The sequence below is a fragment of the Styela clava genome, chromosome 2, assembly GCF_964204865.1.
Source record: "Styela clava chromosome 2, kaStyClav1.hap1.2, whole genome shotgun sequence".
Lineage (NCBI taxonomy): Eukaryota > Metazoa > Chordata > Ascidiacea > Stolidobranchia > Styelidae > Styela > Styela clava.
The window spans coordinates 7,775,349-7,794,594 of NC_135251.1; the positions used below are offsets into that span (position 1 = coordinate 7,775,349).

General features: G+C 35.4%; 1 protein-coding gene across 2 annotated transcripts; it reads right to left on the reverse strand.

Moving 5' to 3' along the window:
• Window positions 1–17,642, reverse strand: LOC120335729 (uncharacterized). 2 transcript variants are annotated; one of them, XM_078109340.1, is made up of 20 exons: window positions 17,489–17,642; window positions 15,478–15,576; window positions 15,065–15,091; window positions 12,745–13,575; window positions 12,514–12,606; window positions 12,061–12,165; window positions 11,412–11,552; window positions 11,000–11,112; window positions 9,417–9,708; window positions 8,675–8,820; window positions 8,046–8,097; window positions 7,001–7,096; window positions 6,468–6,608; window positions 5,936–6,048; window positions 4,917–5,205; window positions 4,325–4,470; window positions 3,547–3,631; window positions 3,168–3,233; window positions 2,700–2,771; window positions 1–1,838 (listed from the first exon to the last, which is right to left on the reverse strand). In XM_078109340.1, the coding sequence occupies exons 1-20, from the start codon at window positions 17,508–17,510 to the stop codon at window positions 1,702–1,704; spliced, it is 3,066 nt and encodes a 1,021-aa protein (XP_077965466.1). In that variant the 5' UTR covers window positions 17,511–17,642; the 3' UTR covers window positions 1–1,701. The 2 variants fall into 2 exon arrangements, with proteins under 2 accessions (XP_077965466.1, XP_077965473.1); XM_078109347.1 differs by lacking the exon at window positions 7,001–7,096.
• Between the last annotated feature and the right edge of the window lie 1,604 nt (window positions 17,643–19,246).

Sequence of the window (19,246 nt, forward strand, 5' to 3'; positions counted from 1 at the left end):
TCTTTTTTATTAAGTTCTCATTAGCAATCAGAGAAAAAACATTTGACTCAAAAAAACAACAAACTTTATGTACAATAAAATCGATCAAAAAACTTAATTCTATACAGAAAATACGTATTGAAATCAAATATGAGAATATTGTTTGTTAAGCATAAGGCATGCTTGAATGTCCATATATACATACGACAGAATTCTCGGAAAAAATGATGAAAGCTACCCCACAAACGCATAAGCATATATATTCACTTCACTAAAGTGAGGAGGTTTGAAATTGGATTCCCAAATTGAGATAAATAATAATCGCTTTTATGTTTGCTAACCATGGCGACCAACTTGCTTATGTCGAAGATTGCTTCCAATGCCTAATAAAACCTGCTCGTGTACTCCTTTTATTCAATATTCTTTGTTTATTGTTATAAGCAATCAGGAAACAATATTCACTGACATCATGAAACTTTATACTTATCAATCAAAATATATTTATATATATTATCTCCCCTGGGATTATATGTAAATCCTATTCTATATAGTATACGAAAGCTAAGCATCGTAACATATTTTTCAAAAACGAATTATTAAAGGTACTCCCGTAGTATGTGAATATGTAAATCAGGATGGCGGACACCGGAACGTAGTATGTGTACCAGGTTAGGATTAGGCCATAATTATAGGTGCAAATACTACGGGAGTCATTCGGCTAGTCCCCGAACTCGTAATAGAACTAAAATGGAAAAATTTGGAATAAAATTATGGCCTAACCCCAACCTGGTACACGTACTATGTCCGTGTCCGCCAACTTGGTTCACCTACTACGGGAGTACATTATCAAATAAGATACATATCATATACATTATCATTAAGATACACTCTACAAAAGGAACGTTGTTACATTATAGCCCATGTTTATTCCCGTATTACAGTTATGGGTTTCAAAATATGGTTTTCAAAAATGGATATTTGACTTGTATAATTCATGAAAAAAACCAATTAATAGTTACAAGAGAAAATGGCGATGGCCTAGCGATTAAAATGTAGACCCAAGTTGTTAGCGTCGCGGATTACACATCTCGGGTTCAAATATAAGAACACCCAGGTCGCAATAAAAGTTTGGTAGGCAATTACACACGGGAAGAAATATTCCAAGTATAAATATATGCCAGTAACCTTTGACCGATCTAAGCACGAGAATTACATTGACAGAACGGTATTTACAGCTGAGTGTGGAGACATGCGGATGAATGCATTCCCGGCGTTATAAGTAACGTCGACAGGCATGAGATGAAGACAGATATATTTAATTTTCATCTTATTGAAATTGGCGTTTCAGAAGTGTGTGTACCAATATGGAGGTAACTAATTTGGTTCGCCTACTTTACATCAAGTTGTGCAAAGGGACTGAAACTTATGGGCAGGGGATATATTCATTTGGCTAACACAGACAGTCCACGAACTCGTAATAGAACTAAAATAGAGAAACTCGTAATAAAATTATTCTCATCCCTAACCTGGTACACGCACTACGGGAGTTGATTGAAACATTCGTGAAAATAATAACGCTCAAATCAGAATTGTTCTGAAACTCTTTATTTATAGATCTTCGAGTTCGATTTCTGGTCTTGGGGTTTACGCCCAATTATGGGTCATAGATGATTGATATCGAGAATCGAAATTTGGCAGAATCTCAGAATATACAATTCTTAGTCAATCAACTTTACGTAATTTGCAGGAATTAAGCCTCGTTGCCCGTTGCAGGTTCCCAACCACCAATCTTTTTTTTTCTGTATATTCAATATCTGTGATAATGTCTCCTGTCCGAATGCTTATTTCGACATCTTCGTCTAACAGTAAATAAAAAAACGGATAGAACTGCTGCTGTGTACAGTTTGTTGCCAATATAGTGTGATAATAAGAATATGATTGCTTGTTAATAATAAGTTTACTTGAGATAGCTTTCATTTTAACATAACATGTATAGATCGTTACTGGCCGCGACTGACGCAATACAAACACGGGCTGTAATATATGTAGCCTAAATTGTAAAAGATAAGTAACAAACCTTAGTGAAAATAGTACAGTGTATCTAGTTCGAAAAAAATTAAAATATTTTTAACATTAAAAAATGTTATCTTAGACTCTTAGAGTGATAAGTAGTCAATTGCGTTAACGACATTAGAGGAATTCATATTCAAATCAAAGGGAATATCGTCGTTGCGAGATCTATAGGCTTCAATTACCGTAGTGCCAGAGATCATTAGAAAATTTTAAAATACATTTTTAAAAATAGATTTTGAACACAAGCAGGTCATTTCAAGTCAGAATTAATTGAAAATATTGTATTACAAATTTAGGTGCTCCCGAAGTATGCGAACCAAGATGGCGGACATCGGAACGTAACATGGGTAACAGGTTAGTGTTAGGCGATAATTTCTTTCCAATTTTCCTTATTTTAGTCCTATTATCAGCTCGAAGCTTAGCCAAGAGCCTCCCGTAGTATTTATACCTAAAATTATGGCCTAACCCTAACCTAGTACACATATTACATTCCGATGTCCGCCATCTTGGTTCGCATACTTCGGGAGCCCCCAAATTTATTTATTACAAGCCCTTTTTTATAGCAGATGTTTTTTTTATGTTTTTATCAGTAATTTTTCGATAATAGTGGGGAGATTTCAACAAGCAACCCTATGAGCAACCCTCACCTTTGACCACGTCAAAAAGTGCCACTGCTTTCTTTTTTGTGGCTGGAGTAGCCTTTTGTTCATCCAATGAACCTATAATAGAATATTTACATATGCGGTCATCGATATTACTTAAAATTGTTCAAGTAACAGTAGGTAAAGCAGGAGTTACATTATCGCTGTCTGTGTGATGTGGAAGTCTATCTTAAACTGCAAATTTGGGAACTTCCAGCACTGTGTCATTTATATATGCTCAGCCCAAATACTGATTTTACTGCTGAATTTGAGTTTCATTCTAACCCATACGTTGAAGTGAATGTCTTTTATGATGTACGGTGTGTACGTTACAAACGAATCGCCGGGGTCTTTTATAGTGGTATTACTTTGTCCTGGCTTTATTAATTGTAGCGAGATATACTTTCGCTTACAAATGTTGCAAAAGTTTTGTGCTTAGCAATATGCAAACAAAATGTAGTAGGTTTAACTTACTTTTAAAGTTGGAAAATGCTTGTGTGGTCTTCTGAAAATATGATTTCTTTTCTTCAGCAATTGATCCTGTATACATCGAATATAGAGATTCTTAAGAGTGACATATTAGTCTATTAATGTCAATCTATTAATTAATTATCTATCTGAAGTCAATATAAAGCAATCTATTTGGACTGATTTTAGGGAGTGAAAAACGATCTAGTTAAACTGGACTGCAGACTGAGTAGAGTGAAACAGTAACAAATTCGAAGGTTTGACATTTTGAAGCTTAAATAAATTTGAAAATTATGATAAATGTATTAAAATGCTTGTTCCGAGAGTTATGCTTACATTCAGAGAATTAATTATGGTAGGAAATTAAAATATTATTGTAGCTGACCTGTCGCTTCTACGCTGATGCTGACCCCCTCGTTGTCGCTAATGTGTCGAGATTCGTCGTTGAAGTCATATTGTTTCAGAAAATCCTATAATATATGGCCGAACAATAAAATTCGGTTTATGATTCATTAGTATTGTTCTTAGCCCGTTATGCAAAACCCGTATTTATTAAATTTTGACATGAATTTATCTTAATTTTTTTTATTGCAAGCTATCGTAAATAATTTGTGCACTTTGTGAATTAAGCAGCTTAAAAGCTTTGCCCACCTGATGTTGAAGATTAGGAACTCATATCCTATATTCAGGTATTTGTATGATGTCGTTCCTACTTGCCCACCAGACAGCCATGAGTTATATTAATTTTTTATACTTTTCGTTTTATAAAAATAATATCGCTCTGTGAACAGCCTTTCAAATACGCCACAAACCGAATCAAAAAATTGTCAGGATTCTCAACACTTCCATAAGCACACACTGAAGTCATTATGATATTGTTAGAGTATTTTGCGAAATATTCGTGGCTAATGGAGGTGAGGGGAATGAGTGAATAAAGCGACTATCATTAAAATCGGTTCATAAAAATATTGGAGCGTAATTACTTATTAATATGTTTTTCGCCATCAACCGGGCCTGTATCAGCAGATGTGAGAGCCACTATTTTTATGATGGCTGGTTGGCCTCCTAGTAAAACGTGTCATGAATATGGGGACGTTTGACGTATAACTTCATGTCATGAGTTTAGATAGAAACCGCGACTTTTCTCTGTTCGTTATGTGTACCTCAAGATATTCGAACGCTGGCCTCTTTGCAGGATCGTTGTCCCAGCACTTAAGCATGACTTCGTAAAGTTGTTCTGGACATGAAGCTGGGCGTGGCATTCGATACCCTTCCACCAGCTTTTTTATAACTTCTTTGTTCAATATTCCTAAATGAAGTATAATTGTTGTTTTTTGAACAATTAGATTATATAGAAATATAGGGACCGAATTGTGATAACGTCGAATGTCCGACATTTTGGTTTGGAAATCATGACTTATCCTTGCAAGCGATGTTTGATTAATCAAACATCTCAGTCTGTGAGAAATTATGAGCAAGATTGCATTGAAAATTTGTATCACACAGCAGTCCGGATGTTTTTCCTCATACAATAGTTAGCGGAAAAAGTATTATTTAAATACAGAAAATGTGATTTCGCAATACGGTCCTACTTTTGTTGGCGATATTTTGCGCGAAACCAAATAGGTCGAAAATAAAGTCTTCGTCAAAAACGAAGTTTGATAGAATCACCAAATAATTCAATTTCCACTAGTTTGGTAGATGAAGTAATTTGCATTATTTTACAATTTTTTTTACATGTCATGGTATGCTTACCCGGATATGGTGTGCACCCTTTCGTCACTAACTCAGTCAGAAGCACACCAAAACTCCAAACATCTGACTTGTGTGAAAAGTCCAAGAACTTATAGGCTTCTAGCGCCATCCACTTTATTGGAAAGATTTCTCCTTTAAGTGGTTTCCACTTTCCATCGTTTCCAACATATTGTGCCGAACTGAAATCAAACAGTTTGCACGACCAGTTTTCCCCGACTGCAATAGATCCTGCGCGAAGATCTATAAAAATATATTGTTTTTGTTCCAAATAGGCCATTCCGGATGAAATCTGTTAATAAAGAATTTATATTTTATTCCATTCTGGTTATTTTAGGAGTTAGGATAAGGAAATAAACTGGAAATTCCAGCTGTGAACCAAATGAAAATAAAATACATAAACATCGTTTAACCGATTTATGTCAGAATAGAATCGGGTCTAAAACATTGAGAAATTGGGATAGTAATTTAGAAACGCTTATATACAAGTTCAATGAGCTAATCTCCTTTACGATGTTGTCAGATGCAGGGATGGGAAGTTGGTTCGGAATCAAGGTTTCCCTGATATCACAGTATATCCAAACCGTGGCTCCGGATCCGGAACTTCATTTTTTATGTCGGACATTGAGGTTTTTGGGCGTGACCACCAGACCACTATGAAACATCAGTCCAAATGTAGTTTCGCAGTGGGACCCAAAACAGTGATATAAGGGTTTCAAATTGAAATTCAAACATTTTGCTATTAAAAATATAAATTCAATTTGAGACTTCGAAATTGATATTAGAAATTCAGATTGTTGAAATAAAGTTGAAAGAATATATTAGTTTTTATTCGTATTGGGATTTAGAAAATTTTAACGTCAGAAAGGTACATATAGAACTGAAGCCTATAAAATTCTTCATGAACTATGGTAAACCTATCTCCAGTCACACCTCAGCAGGACGGCTGCAACTTCAACCCGACTCCCGAGCCCTGGCCACGTAGTGCATAGTATAGTATAAGTCGTTTATTCAAAACATACTTGAGCAGCCATGTTTATTTGATCCTTTATTGTGGAATGTCGGCCTTCTCCTTTTTTAAGAAAGTATAACAAAGAACCATATTTCATATCCTCCAGAAGCAATATCTTCTTATCTGCATAAATGAAATAATCGAATGTAATTAATATATAAATATTATGGCCTGATATAGGTTAATCCAAATTCTGAAACATGTTTGAATTTACATAATTGAGACGTAATGTGTTTATTTAGTATTTCTAACTTGCACTTAGTATCAACTAAGGATGTCGATAACATAAACTCCAAGTGCTATTATGTCTCACGCATTGCAAAGTGAAATTGTTTAACTACTCGAATCGATTCACTTTCTTAAAAGTTTCTGAAAATTATCATGCTTCAGCCTGAGCAAAGGGCCCATTTAAAATTACAGCATACCTATAAAAAACATTATTTTGAAAGCAAACACACACCATGTTCGGGCCATGTCTGCATCTGGCTGGTTTGTTTTCATATGCAGTAAATTAATCTTCTATGATAGCCTACTGTACTTGCCTGCCACGGCACCACATAATTCCACGATGTTTTTGTGAAATAGATTCTTTATCGTGTTAAACTCATTCGAAAAAATTATTCCGCCATGCTCAGCTTCTGGCTTCCAGATTTTTATGATAACTTTTTGGGAACCAAATTTGCCTGTAAATTACATTTATTCTTAAACACCATTCCAAATTAATTATTTGATAGATTAATTAGAAAATAGCAAAAGAGAAATGTAGATCGTATTGACTTAAGGAATCCATGTGTTAAGGGGTGAAGTTTCTATTTAATAATGTATGTCAGAAAGGGAAAACAAATATCTAAAAGCATGAGCTAGAATAACTCATTGGTAGTTTTGTCAAAAACTGCGACTTAGTGTCACAGTGCATGAACGTTTGACAACCTACATTTTTTAGTTTTAGAAAACAAAATAAAACTTCCGAATTGAAGATTCATAAACAGTTCACAGCATATGTCAGCCTAATATCATATGATCTTTCACCCTCGATGATTATTAGTCGACGTCGTATATTTACACTTCAACAAACCTTTCCATATTTCTGCAAATGGCGTGTCTGTGACTTTGTAGTGTTTATAAATTCGATTTTCGTTTCTAGGAACCCATACTTCCTCTCCCCTTGTTACTATATAAAATAAAATATATTTAAGAAGAAAAATCAATGACAGCCATGTAGTTTTTTCTTGTGGGATATAGCAAATAGTTTGCCACGGTCAACAGGCAGGTATAAACGGTAGCGCCGTTTTTTGCCATGACTTGAACGACGAAACCCTTGGATTGAACGAGGTTAAGAGAGACGATTTTTATTTTGTAAATAATCAAAAACTGTAACCACCAATATGTTATATAGTTTTTTCGCTAGTTGGCGCCGTGGAACAGTTCATTGCATTTTGATCAACCACAATTACTCTGTGGGCATGATGTCAGTGGACCCCCTGTCGCACAGTTTAGAAGGTAGTGACTGTTGAGTCATTTCGGCATTTTTTAAGTATGTTATTTTCAGTTTTGAAGCTAATGAGCGATTTTAATTTAATAGGGTTAAATATACGTAGGTTATTTCTACTAATAGTAAACAGTGTAATGTTATTATTAATCTTTCTCACATTGGTCGATCTAATATTGCTAAATAGTTCAGTCGAGGTATTGACATTTAGGGCCCACGTTACTGTTTGACGGCTCTTGAAAACAAAACGTAAATATATTTAAGTTATGCATTAGTCTGTATATTCCTGCCAGGTGTCAAGTTCGTAAGAGGTTTGTTTATTATAACCATTAGTGATGCCCGTATATATTGTGTGACGTAATAATTCTATTTAGGTTTGCTGACTATTACAATATTGCTTTTATTTTGCGTATGTGCTTTTACTTATTTTATGATAAGTTCAGAAAACCGTTCTCAGATGTTTACAACGCAATGAATGACGACAAAGAACTAAACTTCTTGTGCTGATAGTGCGCGTCTGTTTGGAGTGCAATCTTGGTCGAACAGAGTATTCGATGTTGGCCTACCCGTACACCCTATGTGGGCAGAGTCCACAACGAAGTTTTAATCAAAGCTATGCGCCAACACATACTTTTACCAACATCTTCGGCATTGTCATCAAAGTCAGATCTTTTCAACACATTCTGAAAATACAGTGTAGAATGAACATTTTTCGTTTAGTCATTATTGAAAATGAATTTGTTGTGATTCGAAGTTTAAATATTACCAACATTATTATTGGATTTACAAATCATACATAACGAATAATACGTTCACTTGTTTCAGGTTAGCTTGCAGAAAAATGGAATTTGTAAGTGGCAAAACACATGGTCATGGGTTAGAAACATTTTAGCGCCACACCACGTTCACTTGAGCACTCATTGCAAGCGTTTCATGCAAAATATAGAAAACAAAATGTCGCTCGCATATTAACTCCGCAGATTATAGGAATAAGTTTTACCAATGGAGTTGTTGGAATTTGTTAAATGTACCCTGCCTTTAAAAAGTATTCGAACAGAACCTGCGTTAAGGTTGCCCGGTATTAGGATTACACGCCATAAACAACAGCAGTGAATTTACGTAATTGTGATTCTACAATTAGCATTAAGGCATTGCTAGAATAGTAGGCACCAGAATAAATGGCGCTGGGCTAGTCACGCAAATGTGGCATGTAAATATTGCATACTTGCTTATAACAACACTTTCATATTTGCTTCTTACCTCCAGCCAGTTGAAGGTTGGTCTCATCAGCGGTTCTCTGGCCCAGCACATAAGAATGACGTTATATAGCTTCTCGGGACATGATATAGGACGTGGTATTCTGAAGCCTTCTTCTATCTTGCTCATAATTTCATCTTGTGTCATTCCTGCAATGGACGTTTATAGGCGATTTATTCGAAATGCAAAGTTTGTAATCGGGCCGTCGCGGGTTCATATGTTCTCGCTCCTCGATATGGGACTTTTATGTGTGAATATAATTAAAAAAACACGCGTTTGCTGGAGGACTACGAAGTACTACAACGAACGTAGAAAAGGGTATAGATCCAGGTGTATTCATAACTGTATGAATCAAGTATAGTATTTTACCAGCATTTGATTTGTGTATGACAAGGGCTGTTGTCCTTCAGTATCAGCATGAACAAATTTCAAAATTTAATTAAATAGTTTGGAGCCGGGTAATGGGCATAAGGTAGTTTGAAAATCGGCATCATTGCAACCATTACTGTGAGTGTGCAATACAGAATATCGTTTTCATATATGTGTCTCCAGGAATATATATATCTGTTTTGTATCCTAGAATTCTATCTGTAATTAACTTGGAATATTTTAAAAAGTTCATTTAGCAGCAAAATTATATGTTTGCTAGAATCCATAAAATACACGCGTTTAAAGGTGATAATTCTAAATTTTGTTCGAACTCAATTCTCACATAATTTTGCTGAAAATATATAGATTTTCTAACCAGGATATAAATGTTGTCCCTTTGTCACTAGTTCAATCATTAAAACACCAAATGCCCACACGTCCGACTTATGCGACATGACATATCCTTCGAATAGACATTCAGGAGCAGCATGGTGATGTGGGCAGGTAAACTCATCAGGCATTTCTATTTGCCCAAGATCTCCAACATATTTTGCCAAACTGAAATTACATAGCTTGCACAACATGTTTTCTCCAACGAGTACACTACCTGCGCGAAGATCGACTAAAACATACTGCAGTTGCTCCAAATAAACCATGGCGGAAGCCACCTGTTGAAAATTAATATGTGTAATGAATAAATGTACAAAACTCTGTCGTAGCCATTTATTTAGAAGAAGGAATTGACTTTAAGTTAAGATGTATTAGCATACCAAAACAGACATTTGAATATGACAAAATTGTAACAATTATGAACTAATACACATCAGCCGGTGCGCCGAATTTTTTTTGCAGCAGCTTTCACAACAATCACACCGCAACACTCGTTGAGGTAGCAAACATTTTCATCTGAAATGATGTTTGTCTGCTGCGGGAAATATGCAATCGACAGCCGATAATAACCTGAAAATGCTGGGTCATAATATCTGTAAATGTAGTAACGTAAGCGAGCGGCTATGTTAATTCATAACGATTTTATCCCAACTACATAGCGAAGGAATTTACTTAGGTAGAATGCAATGAACATAGATTAGACTAAAATTTATCGTAATCCGGAATACATTGGTGGTAGTCAATTTGTTAATGAGGCTCTTTTGAACCTGAAAATTTACCAAAGGGGACATTACTAGCGCTGATAGCGCAAAGGGATTTTCATCTTCATCGCCTATGGCAGGGAACTCAAGTGGCTTTCGAGTTTTCGGACCGCACCTCATTCTATATGTTGAAACGCTGGCCTATTAACTTTGGATATGTGAAGTTTTTTTCTATTATATGACTTTAACTGTGGCGCCGTAATAAAAATGGGAAGGTGCTTTCCTATGATTTGCGAAAAATCACCAACTGGGAACATCGATATTTATTTAGGCGCACTGTGATATACATTCTCTAGAAAGCCCGGATCCCGGTAATTTGTAGTTTTGTATACGGATCTTTGGTGAAAATAGTTGAGTAGCCTTGGCCTACCTATCGTTTCTGCTGGTAACTAAGCAAAATGCGTGCGATTTACAGCGTGTAAAATGCGTGAAGACAACATCGCTGAGCTCCCAAAACAAAATATATGCTGCGTTTTTCATTTTCAATTTGTGGACACTTTCCATTTGCTGCCGCGGCACGAAAATCCGAGAGTCACTTTATTGCGCGCATTTTTAATCACATTCAACGTCTCGTCAGCACCGATCATTGCATCATGACGCGTTTTCGCACTGTACGTTGAATTCTGCGAGAAAAAACTAGTTCTCGATCGCAGTGATCCCGCCCCTATAGGGAGTGAACAGTGAAACACCCCACTCAAATTTTAAAGTTTGGTAATAAAATTTAAAATTCACTCATAATACCCAATATATTATCCCAATATTGTAAATGTCTAACTTGTACACTCGTTTCGTAAAAAATGCAACATACCTGAGCAGCCATGCGCATTTGATCTTTTAGTGTGGTATGACGGCCTTCGCCATTTTTGAGAAAATCGGACAAATTGCCATGCTCCGTATACTCAATTACCAATATCTTCTTCTCTGAATCAAAGAATAAATCTCATATCAATCAGGGTTGAAGCGTTATATACCGCAATAGTCATTTAGTCACAATAGTTATACAATACTATTAAAATTCATTTGTCATAGCTTCACTTTTACAAAGTTAATAAAAAGTGACAGCCTACAATGAATTTCTAATAGTCGTCATGTAATTAGTTCAACTCTCATAAATATAATAACACACTTTAAAAGACTTTTCAAATTTGCAAAGGTTCAGTAATGCTGTGAAATGATTACGAAGGCCTACTAATATTGAATAATATTTGTTGTTTGCTTACCGATTACCGCGCCATACAATTTCACAATGTTTTTGTGAGTCAGCCTTTTCAAAATGTTGAACTCGTTTTCGAAATCAGTCCCGGGAATCTTACTTTCTGGTTTCCACGCCTTTATCATCACGTTTTGATCACCGAAGTTACCTTGTGAACAAATACATTAAGGTGATGGGAAAAAGATAAAGATATAAATTATATAATTAATAGTAAGTTGGTGATTATGATTGAGTTCGCTCAAAAAATTGTCACAAAAATCATATATAGACTTTCACATGGTTGTATTAGTTTTCCAAATTGTAATTCTATTTTACGATAAAATTCACTCAATTGGTTTGTTCAGTTCAGACAACGGATATCCTATAAGTAACATCTACTGCAAGCTGGCGTCTCACTCATGTGTGATTACTCACGATGGCCTTGCGATATTTAAATAAAACCATGAAAACGAGTGAGTAATTGTCGGTTGTTTGGTAAACCCTTTACGTTGGATATACGAATTTTTCGTCAACTGCAAACAATGCCTGCACTCCCGCTCCACACAGTTAGATTACAACCGTATGTATTATACGCGCCTGATTCCTCTATATCTGTATTGTGATTGGTTAAACAAAAGTTCGGTTTCAAACATATGCGCAATCTAGAATCAATATACCTATCCACACGTTCACAAAGTCTGTGGCCAGAATTTTTCTTTTTTTAACGATCTGACTCTCGTCAATATGTATCCAATCTTCAATCTCTTTTGTTTTGATCGAATCTGAGTCATATAGAATTTTTATGAGTGAAAATGAGTTTTTATGGGCGCAGTATTAGGCGTGTGTTTAAGCCTAGTGCATTTGCACTTGAACCGAAGATAGAATTGTCCTAAAATTCGTCTTGTAAATGTAATGTATCGGGATTTACCTCCTGGCCACTTTATGTACCAGAATTTTTTTTTTTTCCAAAATCTCTATAGATCACAAGTATATAACTTCAATCCCAAGTAAGTTCACGGATTGCTATGTTTATTTACTTCTATATAATTCAATAAAAATCTTTTAGAGCGTAAAGCAGTTTCGCCGTAAAAGGTTGAAAAATTATTTAGGTAATAATAGTATCAATTTACCTTCTGCTAACTTCTTGTTTTCCTCGGCAGAGTCACGAAACGTATTGGTAATACTAGCATAAATGGCAACAGATTCGTTTTTCTTTAGGTATCCTTTATAAACAAAAACACGATGTGCGTAATATAAATTATCTGCCATTTCAACAGATTTTGCTAAAATCTGATCTAACCTAAAACACTGTCCAAATGAACTTTAGCATTCATTAGATTTGAAATTGAAAACAGGTTTACTTGAACCGTGTTGTTTGAAGACATCATGCTGCAAGATCTCCGAAGTTGTTGGTCGTTCAGAGGGATTTTGCTTCAGCATCGTGGTTAGCAAAGACTTTCCATGATCGCGATCTGGTATTTGCAGTTGATCGATGTTCAAATTTTCATTTCGTTTTATGTAGTGATTCCAAGAATGGGGATCATATCCGAAAACGTGTTTACCGTGCGACCAAACATATCCGAATATCAGCGCAAGAGAATATACATCAGATCCTTTGCCAATGTCCTTGGTGCCTTTGAGCAACTCGGGTGAACGCCAGCCATCAGTACCAGGCTGAACCATACTTTGAACTGCGAATTCACGTCCACTGGTCATTATTTTCGAAAGTCCAAAATCGCAAAGTTTTACCACATTCCCAATAAGCAACACGTTATGGGGTTTAAGATCCCGATTCAGAACATCATTATTGTGAAGGAAATCTAACCCCAGAGCAATTTGAAACGTGAAAGATATGTATTTATCGGCGTCAAAGGGAATCTTCTCCTTGATTTCCGACTCAATATAATCGTAGAGATTCAATGGATCGCACTTCTCCATTGCGATGTATATACACGACTGACCGTGATACTTGAATGTATCGGTGAACAAGCGCTCGACAATATTTACATGATGAGGAACAGCAAAATGAATTTGCGCTTCACGTCGTTCGCGCTCGCCATCGCGTAAGATTTTAACCGCAATTTCGCGATCACCAACAACTTTACTACGCAAGGTGGCGCGAAAGATTCGCGAATCAACGCTAATGGGGTTTTCTTCAGAAACTGCGATGAACGGAATCAAGTTGAATTGACCTAAAAAGAAGAAATGACAGAAAATTGAAAATAAATGTATTGCAAAAGGCAGATACTTTACAGCAATGGTTCCCAACCGCTTCTCCGCGGTCCCGCAACGGCAGTTCTCTGCCAGTCTGTTAGAATTTCGTTGTTTTAGCTGCCAGAGTAAACACAAAAAGACGAAGTTACGTTCCTTTTTTAGGTGATTTAACTTCCGTGTTAAACTAATTTTAGGTCCTGTCAATAAAATGTTTGGGAAATTATCTCCAGTGTCTTGGTTATAAAGATTTATTACACGTGCGTGATTTAATCCAATTTGCTAATGTATGAAGCGTATTGTATTCCATTCCCAATGATGCCAATTGACAAGTACCATTTAAAAAGTAAGAGAATATAAATTCTTAAATTCACCGTACTACTGAAATAATATTGTCAAATTATTTAACTTCCCGAGCCAAACTTTTTTTTGTTAGGATAGCAAGTAAATCCGAATTTTCATTTTAAATACTAACAAAAACTAAACTACTAGGTTCAATTTTTTTTTCAAATTTACTGAATTACATAAAAATGGTAGGCCTATATAAATGCTCATTGGTTTATGTATAGCAAAACAGTGAAGAGGTCATGACTTTTGTTATTCTAATCTGTTGAATGATACATAGTACTGACACAACATTTGCACCTATAAACTGCACCAGGACCATTTGAACTTGCATGTTTTAGAACCCATGGGTCCACTCATGGACTTTTGTTTCCACGTTATAAAATGGGAAAAACTCATGTAATCCATGTTAAAAAAAGGTGAACCATAACATTTTTCAGAGAAGCACTTAGAGATCCACATAGCCCAATAGGAATGAATTTGTCTCTTCCTGTACTTCGCAAGGCGTAAATTGGGTCTAGAAACGCCCACCTCTTAGAACTTCGAATGAATGTTAATTCAGTTTCCAAACAACGCAATTTCTGCGACAACGCTCTTTATGCCTTTGTTTATGTTTTAATTACGTTGCTATTTTATTGGCTCATGATTTTACAACTTGCATTTTAGAATATCATTTTGTTCAAATATACAGAGTTGCTCACGTCCATGGGTGCACATGTTTGTGGATGTAAATGTCTATGGATGCAATTGTTCACGGATGCTAAAATCTCAAGTGCAGTTTACGGGTGTAAATGAACGTGTATGCAAATATCCTTGAGTGCAACTGCCTGGGAGTGCAAATGTTCATAGTTCTAAATGTACTTGGGTACAAATGTATATGAATGCAAATATTCTTGAGTGCAAATACCCGTGAGTGCGAATGTTCATGGTTCTAAATGTACGTGGGTGCTAAAGCACGTTAGTTCAAATGTCCTTGGTGCAAGTGTAAATGTTGCGCCAGCACTATTCATTGTTGAACAGAAGCATTATGTACATTTGCACTGACACTATGTATTATTGAACTGCTAAAATATGCTGAAGATAAAAAGTGCTAAAATATCGATTAGGCTTACAATTGAATCTCACCTTCGACCCCATACGTATTTGTAGACGCTGTGAAAATAAGTAAATGACCAAATAAATACATTTCATTTCAACTTCAGTTGGTAAAGATTCCATAATGACAGTATAGGCTGGGGTTACTATATTTCAAAATGCAAAATTTCAGGAAAATTTTCATATATATTCAACACACCAAATTTTGGGTCACTCCAAGGCGACAGTATGAGTAGTAATTTATAATTAATGCTAGTTATACAAATATCTGAGTTATCACAACGCGAAATAAATTTTACCCTTCTAAGATTACAACGTATATATATGCCGTTGGATTATCGTCGGAATCGAAGTAAATTATAACGATACACAATGTTAAATCCATAAAATATAATAATAAATGGGTATCACAATACCCACTTTTGATTATTTTTTAAAATTACCTTGTTCATATTTGTTGATAACGGTCTTGTTGACAATCTTATCGCCCAAAACTGAGCCGCGGAAATCCCCGCCTTTAACATCAACACCTCTAGATGGATCTTGGAAAAAATGATGAAAAGTTTTATTAGTAGAAGTAGTGACTCGATTCTTCACAGGATAATCTATAGTTCCTGACATTTATAGTTCTGCTTGGAAAAAATGCAATTTCCACTGAGCGTCAGAACTCTGAGCTGGAGTTGGGTACTGCGCAGCCACCAGAGGGGTTACCGTGTCAAAATATCCCCCTTTTCAGAATTTTTGGAACACCGTTGGTAAACTATATTCTCACAAATTCCCCACAAGTATCCAACTGCACCTTACGTCTAGAAAGATGACAACTGGGCGTTCAGTTTAAAAAACCAAGCTGAAAACTATACCGTAATTACTAAAGTTAAAGAGTCGATTGTATTCACAGCCTTCTCATTCACTTTTAAATTTCCATCGGTGCTGCACTCAATTTTTTTGGATTATGATGATATATTGATATATGAATACACCGACATATTTTACTATTCCGAAAAATGTTTTCGATTCTGGAATTCAGTATACATTCAAAAATTCCACATAAATATTATTCGCTTTAGGAAGTAAGCTTCAATTTTGTTATGACGGCAGAGCAGATATATATAAATAAAATATATGGTATGTGTGATGTAATCAAGATTTGAAGTGTACTTGATGCTGAATAATAGTAGAGAATTAGAAAACAGCGCAATATTTATATTATATTGAATGCAGCTTTTATTTAGGCAAGCACAAAAACGTCAAATTGAATCGTTGCCAAGTGTTTAAAATCGTACAGTAAAAACTACGTGCACTTGGAAAAAATACAGTGTAGAACAGATAACGATATTGAATAAGAACTTAAACTTTTAATAGGAAATGAACTCGGCCAGAGCATCTTTACGTTAGCATAACTGCGTTTCAAGGGATACAAGTATAATTATAATCATATTTATGAGTTATAATCTCATTGGACCAGCGATAAGACTCCAAATTTTAAATTTTTCGCTTTTTATATGGAACGCACAAACAACAGGGTTCCTCATTTCAGAAAACCGCGCATCGTAATAAAAGTTGGGAGTACACTCGCCACCGCACCTCTGAATAACCCTCGTGGGTTCGCAGGTTTACGCAACCGCTGGTCAATTGCGGCTTCCTCCACCGTCAAGTTCATGCTTCCGAAAACAAATAACTGGCTAACTAATCCTATACCCGATATGGACTGGTAACCTGACAAGAGGACGTTGTTCGCTATGTGGTTAAGTCGTCCTATCGGCTTTTCTCTCCCCCGTGATAAATATGTAAATCCTACCCTAATCTTATCCTAGTTGAAGAAACGCACATGGTAGTCCCATATGAACGCCTTCCAATGAGGCATTAATACATGTGCTTCGAATCAACGCAGCATGTTTGATGTTAATTGATAAAGTAAGACTCCGAACCGAGTGAATAGCGGTGGAACAGAGGAAGCGTAGAGATGTGGTCAAACATCAGGCTGGGTTGAAACCCCACAGGGTAGATCGAGCTGTAGGAAATCAACCTACCCTATCTTTACGCAAGCAGTTCAGGGAAATAGGTAAGCGGTGAGCGATAACATATAAAGAACATCAGTTTCATTATTATTTTGGTTTTTATAAAGAACATCAGTTTCATTATTATTTTGGTTTTATATATAGAAAACCAAAATTTGGAAGTCCTTAGGGCCTCTGAAAGGCATGATTCGGCCCTGCTAGGCACACATTCACAAATTTTCAGAATTTCATTTTGAAATTTTTGCACATACGACCGTAAACTTAGAATATTCATGCAAAATTCGCTAAGACGATAACGCCCGTTTCGATACATTTGCAAATGACAATCTTTTCAGTAGCGATTCTGTCAGTGGTGGATTGATGAACGCACAATAAACATTGAATGCAAGAATAATTATGTTTATCAATAAATACAAAATATTAACTTTGAAATTACCTTCGCGTGATGATTCAGCCATTTATTCCATAAAAAGTTCAGATGAGGAGTAATTAATTCCCTTCAAATTTGAAAACCTTTTGTTCTATATGCAAGTATGAGATATTTCTATTCTCCAATAAGGGTCTTCAATATTTCCAAGTATACAAAAATATTTCCTAACTGATAATTCGAAAAATACTTTTATAACAAAATTTGCCATTATTGTTTGCAATTTTAGACTGTAAATTGCATCTGGCATCTGAGAACTCTGAAAATAATTCTAGTAAGCGTCATAATAATATGGTTTTTGTAAATTGGAGTGGTGATTTCAGACATTTAATGCCTAAACAAAATGGGCTATTTTAGTGAAAGTAAACTGTTTTCAAAATTCCCAGTTACTAAATTCAAAATATAACAAGTTTGTTTATTTGCCTGCAACTTGAACGGTTCACCATGTTGTAATTATTATCCCGTGCGAATATAAAAAAAATTGAAACTGATATGAAAAATTGATCAATAAGATACGAGTTAATTAAACGGTCGATAATCGATTGGCTAGGTATACATTTTACAAATTAAAAATACCTGATTTATTCTGAATTTATGCAACAAACTTAGCAATATTTGCGTGCGGTAACTATAAAATGAAGCTAACGATCTTGTATTAATGATTTGTATCCAAAATAAAAGTTGAAGCGTCAGTATCCATAGCTGCCAAATTTACTAATTTTTCAAGACTCAGTTCTCGGTCTGCAATGAATAAATGTAGATAATGAAATCTGTTTTGTTATGTTGCCTCATTACATACTCGGAATATAACGGTTTTTGAAGAAAGCCTTTTACACCTCGAACTCGCAGGCAGGTTTAAAACTGCATATAGGTCGCTCAAAACAGAAAAGTCCGGATTTTAACGAAAAGGTGTACCCTTTGTGTGTCATATTTTATATTCAAATGCATTGGACCAAAGTAGCAAACGTCTAGAAGTTGTGTCAATCCAAGCGTTACGTTTCTTAGTCGTTTATACAGTCAAAACGCCAGCTGGCATATGAATCGCGACAAAATGGCCTAATTTAATGGAATTTCAGAGTTACGTACGATCCTATTCTGGATCGAAATTTTACTCGAAGATTTTCTCATAGATGTGATAAAGAATATACGAGCGATTCTAATTTGAAGTTTTAACAAGAGTTGTTGACTGAAACACTCCTGAAATATTTAAAGCGTTAATGTAAGAGTTTAGGTTAAATAATGTATACTGAATTCTAAAGATGCATAAAATGTTTGCTAATTCTTCAGTTTATCTTATTAGCAACTTTATTTTAATTTAAGTTCGAGTACATTTGCAATTGTGGGTCTTAAACATGCTGCTTCCATAGTAAATTCATGTATCAGGGACATGGGGAAAACGTGAGCCAAGTGTGGAACAAGTAAAAGCTGGGTCTATTAAGCCTCATTATATCCGCTTTGAAATCAAGTTTAGGTAGTTTTACGGAAAGCATGAATGAATTTGTTTAGGTTCGTTTTTATAATAGAGAAAAATTGATCGTTATGCCAAGCTTTAGTAAAATATTTTCCAAATAACCAAAATATCCATTGCGCAATGCTGAAATCAGCAGTATGACAAAATAAAAACGATTGTTATGTCCTGACAAGGCAAGGAGACTACTGTTTGAAGTAACGAAGTATATTACACAATATATACAAAGGAAACGGCGAACTGTATAAGATCAAACAAGAGAGCAATGCTCAAATATATGGACACGCAGAACAATTCCC